The 17,184-nt window shown below is 36.9% G+C and overlaps 2 protein-coding genes and 1 long non-coding RNA gene across 5 annotated transcripts; 1 reads left to right on the forward strand and 2 right to left on the reverse strand.

Moving 5' to 3' along the window:
• On the forward strand, window positions 1-4,989 carry LOC307012500 (usherin). Of its 2 annotated transcripts, XM_079639231.1 has the most exons (5): window positions 1-72; window positions 1,239-1,489; window positions 2,403-2,474; window positions 4,608-4,775; window positions 4,854-4,989. In XM_079639231.1, the coding sequence occupies exons 1-5, from the start codon at window positions 45-47 to the stop codon at window positions 4,938-4,940; spliced, it is 606 nt and encodes a 201-aa protein (XP_079495357.1). In that variant the 5' UTR covers window positions 1-44; the 3' UTR covers window positions 4,941-4,989. The 2 variants fall into 2 exon arrangements, with proteins under 2 accessions (XP_079495357.1, XP_079495356.1); XM_079639230.1 differs by having other exon boundaries at window positions 4,608-4,947.
• Window positions 1,375-5,074, reverse strand: LOC307012501. Its single transcript, XR_013800628.1, has 3 exons — window positions 4,935-5,074; window positions 4,589-4,772; window positions 1,375-1,486 (listed from the first exon to the last, which is right to left on the reverse strand). It is a non-coding gene; the product is annotated as an uncharacterized lncRNA (long non-coding RNA).
• A 1,539-nt stretch (window positions 5,075-6,613) lies between these two features.
• Window positions 6,614-16,890, reverse strand: fez2b (fasciculation and elongation protein zeta 2b). Of its 2 annotated transcripts, XM_079639229.1 has the most exons (9): window positions 16,589-16,880; window positions 15,432-15,540; window positions 15,182-15,298; window positions 14,399-14,540; window positions 11,478-11,743; window positions 9,559-9,634; window positions 8,630-8,695; window positions 8,493-8,520; window positions 6,614-7,664 (listed from the first exon to the last, which is right to left on the reverse strand). In XM_079639229.1, the coding sequence occupies exons 1-8, from the start codon at window positions 16,813-16,815 to the stop codon at window positions 8,510-8,512; spliced, it is 1,014 nt and encodes a 337-aa protein (XP_079495355.1). In that variant the 5' UTR covers window positions 16,816-16,880; the 3' UTR covers window positions 6,614-7,664; window positions 8,493-8,509. The 2 variants fall into 2 exon arrangements, with proteins under 2 accessions (XP_079495355.1, XP_079495354.1); XM_079639228.1 differs by lacking the exon at window positions 8,493-8,520 and having other exon boundaries at window positions 16,589-16,890.
• Between the last annotated feature and the right edge of the window lie 294 nt (window positions 16,891-17,184).

The following is a 17,184-nucleotide window of genomic DNA, read 5'->3' on the forward strand; positions in this document are numbered from 1 at the left end:
GCCCTGTCTCATGTCACACACACTCCTGGGGTCCCTGAACCCCTATGAGAGGAACCACGGACACAGACACTGGTGAGTGAAACTCTTTGTGACGTTTGCTCGTTTTTTTTGAATTGTTTCACGCCACTGTGTTCATTTGACCTCTGAGTGTGGACACAGATGAGATGCGTGCAGCTTTTATTAGATGCTGCCATTTGGACAAAAAACAAAGAGAAGAAAACGTCAGCCCATCAGATCAATATTTCATTCTTAGCAGTGGGTCAAGATGCTTTTTTAAAAAACCCACGTGTTTAAATGCTAAAAGGCAGGATGATGGACCAATATCAAACGTCCTCAGCTGGAAGAGAGATATATGGAGCAAACGTGTCTTGTTACAGAGACCTCTGGCTATGTGATTACTGCTAAGACAGATCTGGACAGTGAAACTGGAGAGACGTGACGTTCAGGCGGTTATCAGACTTACTGGACTGCACAGTAGCCTATACAATGAACACGACCCATGAGATCACATTATATTCAGTGTGTGCAGTCCAGTTATCATCTTAGAAATGCTAATTTACACATTTACTAATACATTTTTAAAATCAAGGCCTAGTTTTACAGAGAGAGTTTAGATTAGGCAATGATTAGGGTTTAGTTCAATCAGCACATTTAAGTAGCTTTTATAAACGTGCCTTTTTACTGAACATTAGTAAACATTAAAAACATTACTGGTGTGCACTAATGGCACTTCAGACAAAACAATGGCACTGATATTTAAGATATGCCAGTGCAAGTTGCTTTCAGTTTACCAGATCATTTTTTATGTGCTGAAGTTGCATTCACAATACATAAATGCAAAAGTTCGTGAAATGTAAATAATGCATGACAAACGCACATAACTAGGCTATATATTAATTCATGATGAGCACGTGTCATCGTACGTTTCTCACAGGTTCGCGTTTAAAGTCTGTGTAGAGAGAACGGTGTCGTCTTAGCGGTCTCTAATTTAATAACTAATGATCATTTCGACGGAAGTGAGAAAAACAACAACAACTAACTTTAGCTGGAAAATAACATTATTCAAGAACCGCTATAACAATCTGTTACCTTAAATTAGGCCTATACGTTTATCTCTGTAAAGCTGCTTTGAAACAATCTACATTGTTAAAAGCGCTGTATGAAGATGACTTGACAACTGTCCTCCCTGGCTGCTTGGATTGGCTCTAAGTGTTGTGTTGTGTGTGTCGTGACCTCAGGTGTCGAGGCGCCCACTCCTGCCGGTGGTCGTGTGGGTGCAGGTGCGGGAGCTTCACCGTTCTACCGCGAGCTGTGGTTCATCGTGCTGATGGCTGGAGTCGCGCTCGTGCTGCTGGCTCTCATCCTGGCTCTAGTTTTACACAAGGCTTTGAACAAACCACCGTTCACCCGAGAGCGGCCGCCGCTCGTCCCACTGCCACTGCATCGCCGCAGCCCGCTGACCAAATACCCACCCAGCAACTCCTACCTGGTGAGGCCAAACAACCATGATTTTCAGCGATGTGACGATCATCTGCTGATAAAAGCAATTACTTTCACCAAGGGCCATCACCAATTGTTTATTGTTTAAAAAACAGGGCTGATTATATCTGTCAATCAAAAGGGGGATGGAAAAAAACCCCTGTCAAACTGCAACTCACTGTGTATGAAGAAAGTGGATGCATCCGAAATCGCATAATAGTAGGTGAAAAACAGTATGTGACAAAGAAGTATGTCCGAATTCACAATACTCATAAAAGTGCAGGTAAAAAGTACCTGGATGACTTCCGGTGAGAATCTGAAGTGTGCATATGATGGACACTTTACTATCCCATGAGGCCACATGAGAGGATTTGTGAATGACAGTGAAGCAACGCAACTGACGCTGGAAGGTCACATGATAATGACAACATGGTGGATGTAGTACTTACAGATTATACTCATGCTACACAAACTTATACTACTCTTTTAGAGGTCGTAAATTATTTAAAATAAGTAGCCTACCTAATCAAGAGAATATGCGATTTCAGATGCAGCCAATGTCTGTTGAATGTTGTGTTGAAGTTATGACCGTCAAATATAACGCGGCAATAACATATAAAAAAATAGCTACATTAAACAGGCTCTGAACCAGGGTTGCCAGGTCTGCGGTTTTTCCTACACCATGCATGACAATTAATGAGTAATTAATGACAGAATGTTCATTTTTGGGTGAACTATCCCTTTAAATGCTGGTTTTGAAGGACTAGTCTTGACTACATTTCTGCCTGGTCTCGCATTTTTAGACGCAGATACACGTCCTGTGTGAACAGCCCGATCTATCTTTCCCGAGGGAATTAAGTCCTGAAATAATTATTTACCATTTATTTATGAAATATTAATGATATGTTTGTTCCTCGACACAGTTCGACATGGTTCCAGAAACGGTGGGCTCTCCGAACAGCGTCACACTGAAGGCCTTCACGATGCACATGGAGGTCAGAGCTTCATTTTATGAACTTCGTGTCACTAAAAGAGCCATATTTTGCAGATTCAACTTCTCAATTTTGAATCTATATGTAGGATGAACAGTATACGGTACAGAACAGTAACCCCCTCAAAACTATGATGTTCATGATATTAATATTATTTGCCTCTTGAAAACCAGAGGCAAATATTTTACCCTTTTTAGCCGGGGAAATATATTGCATACAAAAGTTCCAATGAGATGCAAATATACACCTCAACACACAAATATCAAACATGGTGCTGATCATCAATTGTAATTCAGTAAAAATATGAACCGATAACAACAGCAGCTGCATAAATCAAGCCAGTAAATGCAAAGCAATGATCATTTTGATATGATTATGATATTTAATGATAAATAGTTACCACATAATTTTTTCAAGCTGCAATACATGCTGGGAAATGGCACAACATTGTTCAATGTAATACATTTTTACAACTTTTTTTAGTTAAACTTATTTTTAAGTTTAGACTGTTACTCATTAAATGAACAAAAATATTTAAGTCTACTTTAATTGGAGCAAATTAGTTGATATAACTTAAAAAGTTGAGTGCGAAAGGTTGCCTTGTTTTTTTTAAGTTAGCTCAAGTTTGTGTAAAAAAAGTAGAAACTTAACCTTTTAAGTTAGTGTTATTTTAGTAGTAGTTTTAATAGTTTTTATACATGTTTTGAATTAGTTTATTATTTTTCAGTATTCTATTTAATTTTATTTAAAGTTGTATTCATTTTGTTGTCTTTAGTTTTTCTTTAAATGTCTATATAGTTTCTATTAAGGTTTAGTTATTATTATTTTATTTCACAGTTATTTACCAAAGCAACATGTCTCATTTTCATTTAGCTTAAGTTAAAACTAAGTTTAAGTTTTTGTATCTTTAATATTTCAGTTAATGTTTATTTTATCTTAAATAATAAAAATATATTTCTTCATTATTTTAGTTTTAAGTAAATTAAATATTTATCAAATAAATATAGATCTAAATGAACATAATATCACCAAAAATTTTTGTTTGTTGAAAAATTTATATATAAATATAGTTCTAAATGTATTCAAATATATTTTTAAAGGCAAAAATGAACATGCTTTATTTTAGATTGGTGTTCTTAAAGGATTAGTTCACTTTCAAAAAAATTTTGCTGAAAATTCTCACCCCGATGTCATCCAAGATGTCCATGTCTTTCTTTCTTCAGTCGAAAAGAAATTTAAGGTTTTTGAGGAAAACATTCCAGGATTTTTCTACACAGAATGGACTTCAATAGCAACCATCTATCCCAATGTTCAACGAAGTTTCAAATGTCCGTCTCAACGCAGCTTTAAAGTCTCTACATGATTCCAGTCGAGAAATAAGGGTCTTATCCAGCAAAACCATCAGTCATTTAAAAAAAAAAATGTTTATATATACTTTTAACCACAAATGCCTGTTTTATACCATCTCTGAGATGCGCCACGTATTACGTCATCACGTTGGAAAGTTGACGGGGAAAAAAGAATAAAAATAAATTAAACCAAATATGTTGGACGATTTTGAAGTTGGAGGAATTTTTTTTTTTTTTTTAAAGAGTTTTTCACCCTTCCCTACCTTTTTGAACCGGAGTACACAGACAAATAACTTTTGTCTGTACACAGACTTTTGAGTACACAGACAACTTTTGAGTACACAGACAAATAGACCCGTGACCTTTCCAACGTGATGACGCGATGCGTGGCGCATCTCAGAGATGTACACGACAGGCATTTGTGGTTAAAAAGTATATCATTTATTTTTTGTGTGTGAAAATAACCGATGGTTTCGCTGGATAAGACCCTTATTTCTCGACTGGGATCGTGTTGAGCATTTGAAGCTGCATTAAGACGGACATATGATCCTTCTTTGAACATTGGGATTGATGGTTGCCATTGAAGTCCATTAAATGGAGAAAAATCCTGAAATGTTTTCCTCAAAAACCTTAATTTCTTTTCGACTGAAGAAAGAAAGACATGGACATCTTGGATGACATCGGGGTGAGTAAATTATCATGATTTTTTTTTTTTTGAAAGTGAACTACTCCTTTAAGAGTTCAGGAGTTGGTGAAGCCTCTTCTCACATGCTCTTCTGTTGTTCAGGAGGTGATTGAGGGTAAGATGGTCGATGAAGACGGTTCTGCGGAGGTTTTGGTGACCGTCTCAGGTCTGTACACGCAGAACGCTCTACAGCGCAGCGTCAGTCAGCTGATGGACAAGAAAGACGAGGAAGCGTGGGAGCCGCACTTCAGACGCCTCGACAGCGGCCTGGTGAGAACATCAGGATTAATGTTGCACTTGCTGCTGGAAATGCTTTATTTGTGGCTGATGTATGATTTTGATTGTCAGTTTGAAGGTGAGGAGTTTGTGGACAGCATCAAAGGCTTCAGCACAGTCAGGAAAGAACACACCATGTTCACAGACACTAACCTTTGACCTTCCTCGTGACCTCTGACCCTCATCTCATACGAGAGCGGGATCGGCACGTTCTCCAAACATCACCTCATATCAGACGGAAATAAACTGAACTATGTTTTGGTGAAGTTGGACTCTCGTCTCTATGGACCTGCGACACTAATCGTGTCTCCGACTCTAACACAGACAGGAGGAAATGACGTTATACAGCAGCCCAAAACAACAACAAACAGGTTCAGCAATATTGAACCACTGACTTTAAACAATGCTTGTTTGCCATCTTACAGAAATATCAGTTTCAAGTTCGCTTGGATGGAATATTTGTATATGATGGAACTGAAAAAAAAATTCTGACTTTTTTTGTTTTTTAAAGAAAACCATGTTGTGGTAGATGTAATATTTAAGCTTTTAAAGTACACAAGGTTACTTGATAATAAATATATTAAAGACAACTTTTCATTAAAACGTTGTATAGTCATCATCCGTCTGACATTTAAACTGAAATTAGTTTTGCTTTCTACAAAGTGATGTTCACATCAGCATCAATTAATCAAGCAGTCGATTTTATTATAATATATCATTTAATTCAACAAATTTTTCTCATTTAAAAAAAAAAAAAGTTTTCTAAGGCTTGATTCATGATCAAGTGAATATTTTTTGTATCATTTGCATATTTAAACATAATATTTTTAGAAGCTTGTAATACAAAACAATAGTCTTCATGTACTGATTAATCAACTGAGGAAGTATTGTGATTTCTTGAATATGGTGGGTCATTTCAAATATTAACCATAACACAAGCTAACATACATTTTACTACTCCAAGATCCCACATTCGCAGACACTTGACATTCAAATATTGAGGGTTCATGCTCCCTAAAAAGGGTTAATGGACAAATTAATGGGTTAATTGTGTAAAGATATATATTTTTTGTATTAGACAAGCAACCCCATGATAAGGAAAGTATACAACTGGACATATAAAATATTTTCAAGATTTATATTTTACAGTTATTCATGAATCCGGGCCGTTGAGAGGCACTGAAAGACACAAGCGCACCACGGGTTTGATGAACAGAACAGATGCTTTTATTTGAAAACTGCCCTGCTACATACAATGCATTATAAAATACTAATTCAAAAGGACCATTAATGTTGCATTAAAAATAAGGTACAAAATTTCATGCATTCAAAAAGGCAGCGTTTCATTATTGCTTGTATAAATATATAATCTCTAGTTATTGTAGTACGTGTGCCCTGATTTACTGTGCTAATGTTCCTCAGAATCAGGCCACGACAACCTGACGACACAAACAAGAGCTGTAGTTCAGTATTTGATGCAAACGTCGTGCTTTGCAAAACCGTTCCCTTTTAGATCAATTGAAAGTGCTTGAAACGACTTTTTTGTTCTGAATGCTTTACAAGCTTAAAAACAACACGGACCCTTTGCGAGGAATGCGAGGATGCATGTTCGTCTGGGACACAAGACAGTCAAGTGCTTTACTTTACAGTAAAAGCGGCACACGACTGACTGATGAAACAAGTGAACGCATCCTGTAAGTGTTGCCTCAGAACAGGCGTGAGATGTTTCCGTCCTCACATGCAGAAACTGCTACCTGAGTTTAAAGGACTAGTTCACTCAAAAAAAAAAAAACGTCGTTCCAAACCCGTATCCCTTTCTTTCGGGGAACACAAAGATGAACCGCTATCAAATGACTTCAGAAGATTTGGAATATGGCACATGATCCGTATGGACCTCTTCTGTGATGCCGGGATATTCTTCACCTTTCCACAGAAGAAATAAAGCTTTGGAACGACATGACAGATTTTTATTTTTGAGTGAAGTAATCCTTTAAGGTTGAGCCTCTGTGGGAACGCATAACTCAAATCTCTCCATCAAACAACAACATTCAGCTTTTACAGTCACACATTCACACATATCACCTCTGTCCGGTTTCAACAAAGACTGATAAGCCAGAGACAATCATTCAATCTTGTTACAGGACCTCGGTGAAGACATACAGACAGACGTGTTTCTCTCTTTATGAGTGTTTTAGCTGTTCGTACCTCGTCCTCCCTCCACTGTTGAAATCTCACATCACCACAGATCCGGCAGCAAATACACGTGCCGTTCGCTCCTCGTCATCTGAATATTAATACTGTCATAGAGATGTTAGAGGCACAAACCCTAAAGCTGGCCGAACACAACAAAGAACATTTAGTATGTGGCAATGAAATAAAATATAATATTATTCTGTTATCAGTACCTCTCAATCAGTTCATTCTGATGTGATTTTACAGCTACATAAATGCCCTACACAAATATTTTTGCTGTAAAGTTTGCTTTCAAATCATAAGAAGCGGCTCAAAAACTTCCTGAAAACTCATTTCATCTAATGGATCTAGATCTGCACTACAACAAACTCATCTGAATATGATGCAAACGTGCTTGAGTTACGACAGCTGCACTGTGATGAACAGATATCAACTACAACAGAGGAAACTTGTCGACCATGACTGAAATATGAAGTGCATTAAGAAATAAACGAAATACTGGACACACACACAATAACAACTACACCAAATAAAACACATTCAGACTGAGAAATAAATGCCACTGGCGGGGTGCATTCTGTGCATTATTAGAGATAAACATCATCTGGAGAGATGCGGATGACCAGATGTCCAATGTGGCGATGAGATCCGCTGGTTTTCCGCTCTGGAAACTCTATGTGGGACACAACACTGAAACAACAGACACGATTGGACAGATTAGTAAAAGCTTAATATATTACACTAGCGTTCAACAGTTTGGGGTCAGTCAGATATAAAAAAATATATATAAAAAATAAATAAAAATAATACTCCTATTCCTCGAGGATACATGAATAGATAGATCAAAACAATTATTAAATATTCTTTATATTCTATAACAATATAAAGACATTTATAATGTTATAAAATATTTCTATTTTCAAATAATCTTTCTATTCATTAAAGAGTTTCCATTAAAGTGTTTAACATTGATAATAATCAGAAATGTTTCTTGAGCAGCAGATCCTCATATTATAATGATTAAGGATCATGTGACCCTGAAGACTGGAGTAATGATGCTGAAAATTCAGCTTTGATCACAGGAATAAATTAGTTTAAAATATATTCGAATAGAAAACTGTTATTTTAAATTGTAATAATAAGTCACAATATTACTAATTTTACTGTATTTTTGATCAAATAAATGCAGCCTTGGTGTGCAGAAAAGACTTCTTTCAAAAACAAAACAATCTAGCAGATTCAAACTTTTAAACATTGTCTTCCGTAAGAGAAGATAATATTTTACGAACACACAGCACAGAGACAAACACACAACACACACAGACAACAAACACATATTCTACACATGGGTGTATTTACTTGGATAGTTTGGAGAAAAACGTATCCACAGGAGTGAGGTAAATCAGACACATTCTCCCTTTGTGGATGTCCTTATTTGGAATATCTAATTATAAATACAATTTTAATGGGTTTTTTGTTGTAATTTTACTCCGTTAGTGTTATATGAAATCAACACACCTCTGTCTCCTGATCTCTCACACCAGTGCTAAAGGTCAAATGCAGCGAGAGCAAAAATAAAACATAAAACACACAAGATCAACGAGGTTGAGACTGACAGTGATGGAGATCGATGAGTTTACAGGCGTCTCTGATACCTTTGAGGATGTAGTCGGTCAGAAGAGCAGGAACTGTGTCACTGTCCTCGCGCATGGCATGAAGAACTGCAGAGAGACAAAAACACCTCTTTAAATCTGCAATTATTATCAGAACATAATACTTTTACAGCAATGCATTAAATATTAAAATCAAACACACACACAGGGAAAAAATAACGCATTAATATTAATGCATTTCACGCACCCGCCTGCCCAAGGCCTACATAGTTCATATTATATTTCATAAAGTGGATTGGTGACGAACATGAAGCAGGGCAACAACACACTGAGTGATGGAGCCAATAATAAAATAGACTAAAATTCAAGATATCAGGGCAAAAATGCCCCAGTATGACTTATCTCATATTTATATCATGATATAGTTAAGCAATATCACACAAGCAAGTACAATATCACATGAGTGCTGTTTTTATCCCGAATAGCACGAGTGCAAATGTGATACTGATTTTATACAAGAGTTCAATAAATAAGAAATTCATATTGAAGACAAAATATTGTCTGCTTTTTGCTTAATTTTGGCAATGAAAATATGACCTAAAAGCCAGAGAAGAACTTTAATTTCTGAATGAATCTGTTTTGAGTGAATCAATCGGGTGAACCACTGATTCAACGGCCCGTTTATAAAGAGAGACATTTACAATGACTTACTCATTTACTCATTCCTGTAAATGAGTTTTAGTTTCTTATTTAGAGTATAATTTCATATTTCCATATAATAAAAAACACACTCCCCCTCCCCCTATACACACACAAACACACAATAATGACTTTATCTTTTGGGGGTAATTTCTCAACCAAATTTGATGTGCAACTAATTTGCGATTAATTAACCGCCACATCGTGTAATTAGATTAAATTAGAGTAATAAGTCATATTTTTAAACTGCACACGCATTCACTTTGACTCACTCTTGGTCAGGATCTGCAGGTCTTCTACAGACGGTGCTCCGCTGCTCCTGTCATACGGGATCACCGTCGTCAAATACTGAGACAAGAAACAAAAAAAAGGTCAAAAATCTAAACCAACAAAATGTCCATTTTAATAGATAGATAATTAAACAGATTTTTCAACAACGAAAGAACATGGGAAAAAAAATTATAAAAATAATTCTTGGAGAAACAGATTTGTTTAACATCTGGGAGACGCTCTCTGCACTAATTTTGGGGGAAACACACATTTGTTTGTTTGTTTATAGTTTACCGCCATGGCTATATTCATGGCGAGAAAGATTTAAAAAAAAAAAACATTAATAGTTTTTAAAATTTTATGTTAGATAAAATAAATTTAAACTAGATCTGGTCTTACTTCATTCATAAGAGTCAACTAAAAATTCGATGAATTCTGACAGAGTTCAATCTATCACAGTCCATCAAAACATGCTTCAGTAATAATGGATTCTGGCACGAGGGGCATAAAGGATTCTCCCATTCAGCTTGCCATTTCTTGCGGTTGTAAATGTTTATAATAGGTTTGAAGGTGGAATTGGGCCTGAATACATTTAAAGGGATACTTCACCGATTAGCATTAAGCTTTGTATCTGTAGAAACCCGGTAGTATTGTCGAATGACCGTGATTCCCTCCCTCATGTCCCCCTGAGACGAGAGATTTCTGTATTTTGTGTCTGGGAAAAAAAACTCAGATGACGCAAAAATCGCCATTTAGTGTCATCAGAGGCTTTTTTGGCCAGAGGCTAGAGACTACAGCCAGTAGTAGGAGCTCGTGCCGCATGTTTTCAACCCGCCCATAGGGGGCGGAATCTCACTCACAGAATGTAGTATTTATCAACTAAATTGTCACGGAGACTCACGATAAAACAGCGTCTTTTTTTTTCAGTTTCGTGTCAACTAGTAGCCTAGTTGTATCATTTCTTCCGATACTGCCCTCTGTGACCGGTAGGCGTGGCTTGGCCTCGTAGGGCAGCAAAGCAAGTGCATTCTGGGAGTTGTTGTCTTTCATCCACATGAGCCAAATACATTTTCTGTTTTTTTTCAGTCTAGAAGGCACCAACTTCTAAACTAATTTCACATTTCTACTACATAAATGACCCAATTTAATATCCCAAATTAATATGGTGAAATATCCCTTTAAACAAGGTCAAATGTGTTAAAGGAAGCTGAGGTACCGTATATACCCGAATATAAGACGAGGTTTTTGTTCTAAAAATAGGCTGAAAAATGGGGGGTCGTCTTATATTCGCGATATAGACAAAATCGCGGGGGGAAAGGGAGAAAGAAAGGTAATTATGAAATAGTGACTGAAACGCGACCCATTAAGACAAAACCAGCTTTCCCTTCCAAGATGTTAATCTGCACAAAACTCCTGATAATCGAGCCGTCGTCTGATGAAATCAAATACACAAGATAAAAACGTGTGCGCGAGAGACACCGACCGAGCGAGCGAGCGAGAGAGAGAGAGAAGTGTGCGCAAGAGACACAGAGCGAGCGAGAGAGAGAGAGAGGTGCGCGAAAGAGGTGCGCGTGAGACGCAGAGCGCGAGAGAGAGAGAAAGGTACGCGCGCATGCAGGAAGAGAGAGAATGAATTATCAGTGCAATTTTCAAATAAAATTATTTTCTGTTGAAAACCAGATTTTTTCCACAAAAAATACATTTTTGTCCCAAAAATAAGTCTGGAAATGGGGGGGGGGGGGGGGGGGGGTCGTCTTATATTCAGGGTCGTCTTATATTCGGGTATATACGGTAGTATTGATATATGAAAGCATGTTGAAACTAGTTAAAACATTGACAGGCGTAGGGTTTTGTAGAGCTCTGACAGAAATCTGTGGAGATGTGGGTTTGGTAATGAGCAGTTTGTAATTATCATCCTTACAGTTCCTGGCACATACGAGCGGTCGGATCTCTGCACTCCTCCTGTGGGCTTTATCTTCCTCTTCTTCTTCAGCAGCTCTCGATGCTCTTTCTGTCGGTTCTGCACGTCGATGAGAGCCGAGATGAACGTGTTCTTCACCTCCTTCTCGTAGTCCAGCTCCTCCCTGACGGCCAGCTGATCGATGAGCTCCTCTGAGAAACCCCGGATCTGACGCTCCACCTCCTCGAGACGCTCCAGCAGCTCAGACACACACAGACCACGCAACCCTGAAACACAGAAGAAACAACCGTTTCAGTCACTCAAAAACAGACACAAGCTTATCTCTACTTATAAAACGGATAGTTCCCGTCCTTGATTCTGATTGGTTGAGCCGCGTTCGAAGCCGCTGTAAATTACTCAACAAACACACACCTGTGACCGCATTACATTAGTGTTACTGCGCAACTGCCGTTTGTGATTCTTTGTTGCTGCATGTGTTGCTTAGCAACCTCTTTGAAACTACATTGCTTGGTGGAGGAATAAATGTGTTATAACGTTATATTTTTTGTTGCTGGTGTTTATTTTATGAATAAAATAAATATTAAAATGAATATTTTAATGGAGTAACCGTTTTATATAAGCAACTAGCCCCTTGAAGCCGTGTTTTACAGTGGATTTAGAACAGCTAAGGGAAGTTGTTAGGCATATAAACATGTGTGGGCGGAGCTTAGTTGGTTGCAGAAAGATCCTTCTGGCCGCTTCACTAACGTTAGTTTGCAAGTTTTGTTAGCTTGTTTTTTAACAATGACTGGAGAAAATCCGATTTTATCTTATTGTGCAAGGTCACTCACTGTCCAGAACTGGGATTGTTATTAGCAAAAGTTAATTTTAACGGACGGAACCAGATTGGCCGACCCGTTCCGTACACGCTGACTCAATGGATGGACGATCTGACAGGATTAACGTTAACGCCACGTCCTCCGGTTGAGAAGCCTGACTTCTACACCTATACTGATAGAGAAACTGAGCATAAAGAGAAACTGAGGGCATATACATCTTTAGATGCCCATAACTATGGGCTACGAGACTTGTGGTACGATCCGAAGTCCAGAAGACGACAATGTAAAGATTGACATAACGGTTTAATTATGTGAATATTTTCTAGAAATAAAAATTCCAGATATAGCATATTCATTTTTTTTACTATGTATTTGATTACCCTTTTCTTACCAGGTTCTTCAAAAAGTCTAGTCACAATCAATCAAAACATCAATCATAGATGATCCACAAATAATCACAATAATTTAGAAAACATTATGCGATAAAATTTACAATTGGAGCCTGTACTCCGTCGATTCTAGAACCCAACAACACAACAAGATGACATTTAATAATAATAATAATAATTTGAGCTCCTTATTATGTAGCCGAATCTGTGCTGGTTTGTATTGGCCGCCTCCAGTTTTGCAACCAGCTAGCGCCGTGAAGTAACTGTGACGTCGGCGCTAAAGGGGTCTATTGCTTTATTCTACAGCACCGTTATTTCCTAACAGCCTCATTTCAACACTCCAGTTCTGTCTGAGATGTAAAAGATATGTGTGAACATCTTCCAACATTACAGAGCTCAAAAGGTACTTGAACAGTTTCCATTTTACATTTCAGCAAAATAAACTAGAATAATTTCTAATTTCTACATACTACCACAAAAAGTACTATGCTAACGTACTAGTTGCCCAGTTTATGTATTAATATTTACAATTATGTACATTTAAGTATATTCGTTTAATTGCTTAACTGTCAGGGATAAAAACAAACAAACATTAAGACCAGTGAGTGTTTTCTAGTTTTCTATATGACTATATTATATTTTTGTGTTTATACACATACTAGTGACGCACCGACATGCAAATTCTGGGACGGAAATAAATAGTTACATATAGGCAGTCTTTATGTCAATGTTTTAGTAATAAAATTATGGTTTTAATCCAATTTGTTGGTGAAACAAACATTTAAATGATAATAAACTGTAATAACTTTCTTTCATGACAGATTTATTCAAACACACATTAAATAATGAAGACATCTCTAGGAACGGGTCAAGAAATAAAATATAATGAATATGTAATATAGTGCATACATTTATCAAAACTCTCTAGAGATCATTTTACTAGCTAACTATCAAAGCTAGTCGATGAATGGCTTATCTGAGGTAAATGTGACATTATGTGACATTGTTCTCAAGCTGTTTTATTGACATCTTTCCACGGTTGAAATACCGATGGACTTTATGCACAGCTGCACTACTTCCTGAACTTTAGCCAGCTCCTTTGTTTCCTGTCTGCCATTATTGGACAAACTGATTAATCCAGGTGTGCCTGACCAACAACAATAATCAGACACACCTGGATTAATCAGTTTGTCCAATAATGGCAGACAGGAAACAAAGGAGCTGGCTAAAATTCAGGAAGTAGTGCAGCTGTGCATAAAGTCCATTGAGTGATCACAAGATGCAGGATTCATTTCAGTAAGTTGTACTGTATCTTTCAGAAAACCTTCTGATGTTATTTAGTCTTTAAAGAACATTAAAATTACTGTTTCGGACAAAATTTTTCAGGGGCCCAAAGTTCGGTGCATCATTAATACAATAATTGCACACCTTAATTATTTAATGCAGGGTTACCAAAACTAGAACTTGTAAGTTGATGGAAATCGAATTATTAATTAAATCATAAAAAGTTCACATTAAACCAAATAATAATAAAAAAAACACCAACTACAAATATTAAATATTTTATTTGTTTGCCTGCATGCCATGTGACCATTAACCGATATCAGAGAATTATTGAAATTATTGAAATATTAACTTAAAAAATCAGGAGGAATAATTGTTTAGGTGAAAAAGTTTCTAAATAAAGTCGTGAATAAAGACATGCAGTACTTACGTTCCTCGCAGCTGCTGCTGGATGTAGAGTGTGTGAGTGTGTGTAACTCATGCGACATCATGGAGAGGTCAAACTGAGATGGACTCTCATGCTCCTCGTCATCTGGAGACTCCTGCATGATCTCCTCAATCTCCTCTATCACCTGATTAACACACACAGGTTATGGAGATTAATGCACAGAGTCTATCAAGAGTCAAGAACAAGTCACATTTATTTATTTATATAGCGTTTTATATGCGCTAAATATGCGGCGCTCGCGCTCTGCTGGCGCTTGCAATGAGAAACATTGCAAAATCGTTGTCATTTAGGAATAAGATTGCATGGGTGATTAAATCGTATCATGATCTTTTAACAATTACTCGTGCAGCGCCCTATGACTGGTCCTCATTAATACAGGTGAAACTCAAAAAAATGTAATATCGTGCAAAAGTTCATTTATTTCAGTAATTCAACTTAAAAGGTGAAACTAATATATTATATTGACTCATTACATACAAAGTGAGATATTTCAAGCCTTTATTTGTTATCATTTTGATTATGGCTTACAGCTTATGAAAACCCCAAATTCAAAATTAGAATATTATGAAAAGGTTTGCATAAGCTGTAAGCCATAATCATCTAAATTATTACAAAAAAAGGCTTGAAATATCTCACTTTGCATGTAATGAGTCTATATATTAGTTTCACCTTTTAAGTTGAATTATGAAATAAATGAACTTTTGCACGATATTTTAATTTTTCGAGTTTCACCTGTATACTCTCAAAGGTTTTGAGTGTGAATACCTGTTCTGCGGTAAACAGCGGCTCCTCGTTCACACAGGAGATGATGATCGTGTGCATGTCCATCTGATCCCTGAGCTCCTCGTCATCAGACACGTCAAGATTACAGACCTCCACCGTCTAAAACACACACACACACACACACACACACACACACACACACACACACACACACACACACACACACACACACACACAGTGAGCTCTGTCTGCACGGACCGAAGGGAAAGATGAATGGATGGACGGCTCTCACCTCCTGAGGTCGGAGGTTCAGTGTGGGCAGGTGTAGTGAACGAGTGTGAGAGGTTTTCCAGTCCACTGGCATCACGTTGCCGTAGTTCTCCGTCAGAGCATTCCATATCCTGTGACATAACAAGAAAACAGAAGAATAAATAAGACAGACAGTATCTACAACCTCTAATAAGGTTCATATATGCAGGTTATTGCTTTCTAAAATTCAACCCTGTAAAGCCTAACATGAAATAATAGTCAGACATATATAATAAAATTTGTTTATTGAACATTTAGACAAAATATAAAAAGAAGTTTGCATACGTGTTTTATATCATATTCGATACATCAGACTTTTATGGCTTATATATGATATAGTGAGAATATGGAGCTCATACTTGAGGACGAGGAAACATCTAGGCCTATATTTTATTCAATGGCCCAAACTGAGCAAAAATATGCAGATGTTGGTATTTTTATGCCAAAAAAGTAAGATGAAATTCTGACAGCTTGTAATGTAAATCAGGGATCTTTATACCATAATATACATATAAATAAATATCAGTTGCCTCCCTGTATATCTTAATAATATGTCTTAGTACGATGACATTTAAATACTCAGTTTTATTTTTTTATTGTGTGTGTGTGTGGGAGGGCGCAGAGATTAACAACAACAAAAAAACTTCATAAAAAGCCTGTTTCATATTTAATGCTCACATTTTCACATAATTTCTCTAAAATAAAAATGTTGTATGGATAATCAAGTAAACATAAGTTGCTTCAGTCCATTAAGTGTTCATCTTAGAACATAAGTCACTTTTATATTGTTAATGTTTACTTTATAAAAATAATTAAAGATTTTAATTTTATTTGTGTGTCACTGATACGACCTTTACAAAATACTGGAACAAAATGGCACTTAAATGTATTTCCAAGAATATCATGGATCTACCATGGTAAATGTCCAAAAAATAAAAACGTTACATTATTTCAGTGTAAATAAAAAAAAATCACAGCCACAACAACAAATGTGAAACCTAACAACTAATTCTCCACAACATGGAGTTAAGTAATTAAAACGGCAGCGTGTATATTTATATAAACCTCTTTACAATATAATTATATATTACATGATATTTCACGTAATAATCTTATTTTGAGTGTGTTGTTGTCACTCACTCGTCGTCGCGCAGCAGCTCGTGCTCGCTCACGGCGCGCACAGAGACGCTCGTGCACGCGCTGCTGGAGTGAGGGAAGCTCGCGCTCAGCGTCTCTTCGAAGGATGCGAAGCTTTGGATCTGCTGGGAATTCTCCGGTTCCGCGGTCCAGCTGGTGCTCGAATCGGCCGCTTTGAATTCGTTAAAATCCTCCCAGTCTTCATCGAGCGGAGCGACCGGGGCCGCCATAGCTGTGGGGAACGACGGGGAAACAGAGAACGCGCGTGAGGGGGCGGGGCGACGCTGCCACGCAAACGCGTAATCAAAGCCGCTTTTTTAAATATATATATATATATATAATATATATATTTTTTTTTGTGTGTGTGTGTAAATCTCCTTTTCATTTCATTATAAGTAGAGTACAATAATTTTTACTAATACATTGAAAATACACAAACGTAGAAACTAATTTAAAAAAAGATATATAAAAAAGATAAAATAATTAGTAAATAAATTTTTTTCGTGGCTTAATGGTGATAGTGTGAAAGTTGTATTCTTTGAAGTGGTCTACATTATAGTATCATGTCAAGTAAATACCATTGTATGAATTTTTTGCCT

The sequence above is a fragment of the Phoxinus phoxinus genome (genome assembly GCF_949152265.1).
Source record: "Phoxinus phoxinus genome assembly, chromosome: 16".
Taxonomy (NCBI): Eukaryota; Metazoa; Chordata; class Actinopteri; order Cypriniformes; family Leuciscidae; genus Phoxinus; species Phoxinus phoxinus.